The following is a 7,937-nucleotide window of genomic DNA, read 5'->3' on the forward strand; positions in this document are numbered from 1 at the left end:
TTTACATGAAAGTAAGGGAATTCTCGGATCTCCAACTCATAATAATGATGAGTGCACATAATTGCAATCGTCTCTCTCTATTTGTTTGTGGCATCAGCTGAAAAAAAAAACCTGGTATTGGATCCCACAACCGCCACCTCCACATGATATTTGATAGACACGAACAGACAGATTTATAATATATACAATTGATGAGGGAAGAAGCTAGCACCATTGTGGAGACTCAAGACTAGTTTAAAGACAAGAATATAGGGTGACCTGACAAAAAGAGGAGGTGGGGTAAAGTTAATATGGGACATAAAAGGCATTGGGCCTATGGTGAGGATAGTGGACCCCAAGCCCAATAGCTTAGGGTACAGTAGGCTCACAATCAATCGAAACAAGCCCTTTATTGTACTAAAGGGCATACAACCTTCAATCCAATCCAATCCTTGTCCAAGTATTTGCATGAGAGGATGTGAGTCACATCATGTGACAACTCCCTCCTTTGAGGTTAGGGCCTGTTTGGATGAAGGGAGAGGAGAAGAGAGGCAAATGAAATAGTCTAAACATAATCTTAGAAACACCAACATTCGTGCAAATTACAGCTGCCCTCATTCACCCTTGTATTTACAAATACCATCAATTGCATTTAATGTGGTGAATAGGTGATTGGTCATGTAGTTTGGTAAGTTTGAAATAGGGTGTTGTCCTTCACCCATTTTACCTTGAATATCTCGAGTAGAATGGAGCAACTGATTTGACCCCTGGATTCAATGGCGACTAGAAATCTAGACCTACCTCCAAAAAGAACCCTATACAGATTTAAATGTGGTCTTAAGCAGAGGTATGAAATCACAAGCCCTTATTCTGCTCAAATTCACTCTAAACACAGTTAGCTGACTCAACATTTAGAGCACTTTGATCAACTTTAGGTAGATATTTAATGCAAATAATAGGTTTCAGCTATTGTTCTGTTCGGTTGGAGAGTATTTTTAAACTAGTCCCAACTAAGCATTCATCAATGACTTCCTCTCTCAATATTTGATGCGCTGCTTGGGCAGAGAAAGAACACAAACAGTAGATAGATGAAGACTTGGTGCATGCAAATGGAGACTACTGGAGGCCACAAGAAAGTGTCTCTAATACCATGGAGAAACAAAAGAGACAAGAAAGTACAAAATAAAGTTCTTACTAGAATCTCTGTATTTTATATATGGCCAATGTATGTACATTGTGTATAAATACAATGATAGTTGACCTATGATGCCCTTAATTATGCTCAAATCAAAGACGATTGAGATGCCTTGATTCAGGTCACAATCAAGGGCTATGCTAAAAACTTGTACAACATAAAACGATATATATGCTGACATTGAGAGGGAAAAAAAAAAAACAGTTAAAGAGATATCAAGAAAAGAAACCATTTATCCTGTTGAATTAGTGCATCATAACTATGTTATAGGTTACCTTATGTCATCGAAATATTTGCAAGCAACAAAAGATGAACAAATCACAGAATGCTAATCAGTTCTGCCAAATGGCCACCGCATGCAAGAGCTACCTTCATAACAGATAACTATAGATTTATTGTTACATAGTTTCAATGTGCCTTGTGAGGGTACAGAGTTATTTATTCTTTCAAAAATTAACAAATTCCTATACACAGCAAACTGTAATAAAAAGGAAAGCTTGGTGGCGAACAAGTGAACACCCTCAAGTGTTCAATTACTCACAAGCTAATCTGTCATCAAGTGGATATAAATAAACTATGTTTGATTAAAGCCTGCATGCCTATCCTAAGCTGCAAACCAAATGCACAATGAATTGGCTTGTAGAGAAGTATCAGCAAGAACCAACAACCATGACCCATTTGCATATGCAGGAGCAGATCATAGTCCATTGTTTTTGGTTTCAAGAGTGAGTTTAATTGGTTGGATCCTTCCCAAACCTCATAATTGCATGAGTTGCCAGCATTGAACCCTTGCGAGTCACTTCTGCAATTCGACCAACAAGTGGCAGCTTTGAGGTCTCCCTATTCCAAAGAGGCTTCTTGTCCCACCTATGAACATATTATTCAGAATTTCACATAGCTATCTGACCAATAGAAATGTAAATAACATTATTAAAAAGTAAGAAAAGATTTTATTATTATTATTATTTATTTTTATTTTTTGTGGGTCTGTAACAACATTTTCAAAGGCCACATTGCTCTACCAAAAAGGAGGTTCCATTTGAATTAAAGTCCATTGGGGAGATATAATGAGAATATATGCCAAAAATGTTTACTTTTTTTATTTTACAACCTTGAGTCCCAGACATAGAGTACTTTGTCCACAGTGTTATATCATGCTCTATATAGCTGCACTACAACCCAGACCGAAATCTCATGCTTTCTAGTTTTATAGATATTCCAACAAGTATTATTTTTCACATTAGAACTTATTAGCCACTTATTCTAGTATTCTATAACCTAAGTGGATAGTATAAATTTGAATCTCAGAGCTAAACTTCCTAATTTCAAAAACATTTCAACACTTGCTGTTTCTCAGATTTTATAAAAATTAACCAGCCAGGGTATGGTACACAGTGGCTTGGTTTAAAGTTCAATAAAGTACAGCAAGTTGTTTAAGAGACATCAGAATAGACAGACAATACTTTCATATATACCAAATAGAAAACTAGCATGTGGAATAGATTCATTCCCAGGCAACCCAACTTCATGGGTGGGAAAATACCCGTGTGTTTGAAACTTAAATCATAATTTCTATTCAGGAAATAAAAAAGCTAGAAATTCAAATGTATTAACATAGATTTTGGGTATAAAACATATGTCTTTCTATCACGGCCCAAAAAAAAGAAAAAGAAAAAGGGATCCTCATAAAATTCGTGCATGCTGATTTCTATGAATTGAATTGTGTAGCAAGTGCAGTCCTCTTATGTCTAACAAAGATCATAGAAAAATACCCTAATTAGTGGCTTCCTTCATTCTATCCATTTTGTTTGAACCATTATTTGCTGTTAAATGACCCAAATTTACATAACAGAAATGAGTTCCAAGTAAACAAGAAAAGTCATCAAAAGAGGGTATCACTTTACACCACAGTTAGAGAAAGGATGACCAGAAAAGTATTAGCTGTCAAGGAGAGTGTGTTTCATATACACCTAATGTTTTAAGGGTGTTATTTGAAATCAATATATACTAGTGACTGAACAGAACACAGCAACAATGAAGAACTTAAGCACATACCAATCTTCATGGCGAACAACTTTCCCATCAACAACATACAACTTGATGAGTGATATGATATCTATCTCTTTCCCCAAAAACTTGTAGTGTTGCTTGTTGTCAATTAATATCTGTATTTAAACAGATGGATTTAAAATATATATATATATATATATATAAGGACAACCCAAATAGAATACTAGAAACTAGAAATAAATAAATAAATTGATGGGAGTAGCAAATGAAATTTTTAACCTCTTGCTTTCTTGGTGAAATTACATTTTCTTTGATGTTATACTCCACAATTCTTGATTCACTAAAGACCTGGAAGTCATGGGGAAGAACCTAATCAGTCAAAAATTGGACAATACCAAAGAATAAATGGCTAAAACAAGATAAGATTTAGTTTGTAAGGAACATCAAAGATATTAAAATTCTCACTTCTGTTACATTTGAACAAGAAGATGGTAAAATATTCAATTATGTATCTTTTGTTCTCCACGTTTAAGGTCAACAACTTCATTGTCAATTTAATACTTTCCCCTTGTACCAATACTATTTCATGGCGATCTATAGGCTTGAGATAAACTTTACATTCATCCCATACATCATATTACTTCAACTGTAGTAGCAGCATATATATGCAAACACGGTGGCATTCACTGAGCACCATCTAAGAATCTACTGTGCTTGGATTATCAAACAATGTTTCAAGCAACCATATTATCACTATATAAAACTAGCAGTTTTAGTAAACTGTAAATGCATTTTAAGTATAGTTGTAAATAAATGCTATAAAAACAAAATGTTCAACTACAATTATTTAAGCATGTTGTATCTACATAATAGACATGGTCATATGGCAAGGGGCTACTTCCAATGTTGGCCATGAGACAGAAGTACAAAGCAAAACAACAGCAATTGTATTGGAATACTATTGTTTTCCATTTCAAATATATCTTTATTACAGTTTTCTCTATTGAAAAATCACCACAATTATAAATATAAAATTTTCCACAATTGAACATCCTGATTAAGCTGAAAACATAGGCTTCAAATACACGATGTTTGAAAAGATGCAAAACAGTAACCAATACAGACATAAAAATCAAACCTTGGAAAGTGAGTAGAATGCTGATTTTATCTGCTTCACCCTGCAAAATCAATAAATATAAATTATGTAAGACAGACTATGTCATGGAAGTAAGCATCAGATTAATCAATAATACCAAGAAAATGTTCAGTCTTTGTCAATAAGAATAAGAAGAATTTTAATAAATCCATAACTTATTCTTCTTAAAACTACTTAGGTAACCAATACATCAAATATTGACTGGAAACTGAGACATGGCTCATTATCTTTTGCTTTTTTTCAGAAAATATAAATATCCAAAACATCATAGAGAATTGAATTCTAGTAGTAGAAACAGTATAAGCTTTGGAGCAAATTAATTAGTATAATCCTTATTCTTTTAATCCCTTAGCATGTGAAAGAGTGAAAAAGGGCTTTCCATATATTAAAATGAGAATCCTTCATATCTTAAATGCATGTATTTAAATTATTTGGGGGTAAAAGATTGGGATCTGTTTTCTAACTATTACACAATTCCTACAGAAACAGTTCAATAATAGACTGAAAGTGAAAATTTTACAAAGAAGCAAATTATTCAAACAATTTGGAAGTAGCGATCTATTTTTTCATTTAGCTTTGATAGAATATTGATAGCAAAATGATGAGAAAATTTTTGCTAGAAACAAGATCCATGCACCAACTGGTAATATGACCTCTAACTAGAAACAGCTCAAGAGTTTCACCTTCTAAGTGCTGCATCATAAAAACACAAATAAAATCGGCAATAGCACCTCCAACAGAAAACAGAAAATTATTGGGCCTATGTTGTATGATTAGAGATGTTGCACCATAGTGGAAATCATCAAATCAATGGTGGCAGTAATGATTGACACAGACACAATTTCAAAATCATATCAATGTGTATTGAAAACCTATGAAAGTCATTTTGCTTGAACAAAATGTTCTGTCATCTGTTTTCCCAACACAAGCATTGAAAGAAGAAAATGTTCCGAATTGTCTTCCAAAAAACAAGAAAACAGAACAAAGGATCCTTTCCATAGTACCAACAGCTAACCGCATCCCTCATTTTAATTAAAGGTTCTAATTTATGGGACTAAACTACTAGTGCAAATAGTGTCAAAAACTGAAAAAACTTATGACAGCAGCACAATGATTTAAGAAAACTAATATAACAATTCTGGCACTATAAATATGTTGAAAAGCAGATTCCACAGTGTTCAAGATGCCATTTTCCAGTAAATATACCAGTGTGACAACATATTTTTATTGCAATACATAAAAATACCTAAAGCTCCCCAAAATTTCCAACAAAATGGCACACCATTCTATTCAGTAGCAAAGACACTTCAAAGGAACCAGATGGAAAACAAAGGCCAGATCTATTAAAATGAAGAGTAACAAACTTATTGCACAAATGGAAAAGGTTCAACTACAGTGACTTAGGTGTCTTTAATTTCAATCTGACTAGGAGGTGATCTTTTTATAAAATTGTTCTATCTTTCAGAAATTTTTCACAATTACTAGCTGAATTGATAAATACACTTAAAGGTGCCATTGAATTTTCAGCACATTAATTTTTTAACCTGAGGAAATGCCTATCCATTGAATAGCATAGTTTTGGTGTATAAATCATTGAGCTCATATTTCTTTTCAATATAAACTAATTTAAGCCAATACCTACCCATTAGCACACATGAGTGGATCCTCGAAAGAAGCATTGCGCGTGTAGATTTCAAAGTCCTGAGGTGTTGCACAAGATCCATAACTGAAAAATCAATTGCAAAATTCTCATCAAACTTGTGCAATAATAAGTGATGGGTTTTGAAGACAATGAGCTCTAGCACAAATGACATTTCTTTCCTCTTCTAACAATGGAGTGGAGAGTGAGATTTCGTGTTCAAGACCCATTTAGAACATATACCTTACCAACCAAAAAATAAATAAATCATAAGTGATGGGTTTTGAAGCAAATAAAATTTGCTTATAAATGGAAAACATCAGGGCATTCTATAAGCATTAAATTTCTATAATTGTATTGAACACATTTAGGTGTTAGCATCAACATTCTGTTAGCACTAAAATCATAGTGCAATGCGTTCTAAATGTGTTGGCTTGCGAAGCCCAAATGGGAAACTAAAACCATCAACCTGCCCAACATGATTCAACTCCAACCTGAATAACGAATTGATTGCTTAATTGTAGCCACACCTTGACAACCCTTCTTTTATTTATTTTTTTAAATGAAAACCGTTTTTTATTTAGACCAACATATTAATTACTACACTGATCCATTAGCGTTGGGACTTCACAATAAATTGCTCCACTATGCAAGAGAGAAAGAACGAAGTGCAGGAGAGCACAGTAAACACATTGTAATGTATATGTTTCAGGTTCAAGTCACACTTAGTGTAGTTTTAAGAAATATTATACCACCTAATAACTTTTTAATCTCTACATGCCAAATTCCGTGCCAATCGATGTTGTTTACTCTTTAATCTAAAATCTCATCTTTTGTGCATAATTTTTAAATTCAAAACTTGAAATTTAAATAATACAATTATTAACACTTGTTCATCTTGAAATTTTACAAACATGTTAAGAACATAGAGATTAAGTAATCTAATTGTGGGATTTTCAAAATTTTAATTTAATAAAATGTTATTAGATGATGTACATAACTTAAAGTTACAAGTGTGTCTTGAACTCAACTCTCTGTATATATTCAAGCTGTTCTTGGGTAACATAACAAGTCCCAGATAATTTTAGCAATCTAAAGTTTAAACTTGGTCGTGTGTGTATGTGTCAGAGAGAGAAAGAGAGAAACTCACAGGTGCAGAATGTGAGGAATGATAGCATCAGAATTGTTTTTTCTTGACTTGAAGTCGCATGCTTCCTTGGAACACACTTCATCTATCTGATCTGTATTGTTTCAAAACCCCACAATTAAAGCATATGAACAGTCAAAAAATCCATATTTACAAAGGCAAAAAATGAAGAAGAAAGAAAGCAAGTTTCAAAATAAAGAAAGAAACCCAAAAAAGGAATCAGAAATGGTTTGAATGAAAACTAATTTGACAAGTTACTCACTACCTTGTGAGTGTTTCTCCATGGTGGATGGATCCGAGATTTTGTTGGTAGCTAAAGAAGCTCTGAACTGCTTCCGAAAACAATGAGAGTAAGAGGCTTTCAGGAAATATGCAGAAGAAGAAGAAGAAGCTACGGAAGAGGATACTCTCATGGCTTCATAGCACGCGACGTGGCGTTTGCTGCTCCATTCCGCATTTAATACGGTTGTTATGGTCAGTTGAATTGTTCTTTTTTTCTTTTTTTGGTATTTTTTTAATAGTTTTTATTTTTTATAAAATTTTGTTTTTGAGGGTATTTCTTTTGAGAAAATTTGGAGATATACTTAGACATGTATCCTTTTGAACTCCTAAGGGCTACTAATCTAATCCCAAGGGGTTAGTTTACTTTAAACCTCCGATCAAATACTCGAAGGGACCTAAATTAAGGTCTATTGATTTCTAAAACCTCACGAAATTTAAGATATTACATAAGTGTGTGAGGTGAGGAGACTACACACATCTAAGACCTTATGAAATTCTTGAAGTCCTATGTTTTAAATTTCTAATCAGT

At 33.4% G+C, this 7,937-nt stretch overlaps 1 protein-coding gene across 2 annotated transcripts; it reads right to left on the minus strand.

Annotated features, from left to right (window-relative positions):
- Nucleotides 1-1,510: 1,510 nt before the first annotated feature.
- On the minus strand, nt 1,511-7,569 carry LOC111984773 (uncharacterized). Of its 2 annotated transcripts, none has more exons than XM_024016387.2 (7): nt 7,389-7,569; nt 7,130-7,220; nt 5,983-6,066; nt 4,323-4,362; nt 3,464-3,532; nt 3,230-3,339; nt 1,511-2,041 (listed from the first exon to the last, which is right to left on the minus strand). In XM_024016387.2, exons 1-7 carry the CDS (start codon nt 7,537-7,539, stop codon nt 1,906-1,908), a joined length of 681 nt encoding a protein of 226 aa, XP_023872155.1. In that variant the 5' UTR covers nt 7,540-7,569; the 3' UTR covers nt 1,511-1,905. The 2 variants fall into 2 exon arrangements, with proteins under 2 accessions (XP_023872155.1, XP_023872156.1); XM_024016388.2 differs by having other exon boundaries at nt 7,392-7,568.
- Between the last annotated feature and the right edge of the window lie 368 nt (nt 7,570-7,937).

Source organism: Quercus suber, unplaced genomic scaffold, assembly GCF_002906115.3.
Source record: "Quercus suber isolate HL8 unplaced genomic scaffold, Cork oak 2.0 scaffold_311, whole genome shotgun sequence".
Classification (NCBI taxonomy): domain Eukaryota; kingdom Viridiplantae; phylum Streptophyta; class Magnoliopsida; order Fagales; family Fagaceae; genus Quercus; species Quercus suber.

Bases quoted from the DNA above. Each gene is read 5' to 3' on its own strand.
- LOC111984773 (XM_024016387.2), bottom strand. From the start codon at position 7,539: ATGAGAGTATCCTCTTCCGTAGCTTCTTCTTCTTCTTCTGCATATTTC. The intron at 6,067-7,129 runs GTGAGTTTCTCT...TTGATTTTTCAG, and splicing joins ATTCCTCACATTCTGCACCT to TTATGGATCTTGTGCAACAC. The intron at 4,363-5,982 runs GTAGGTATTGGC...TTGATTTTGCAG, and splicing joins CCACTCATGTGTGCTAATGG to GGTGAAGCAGATAAAATCAG.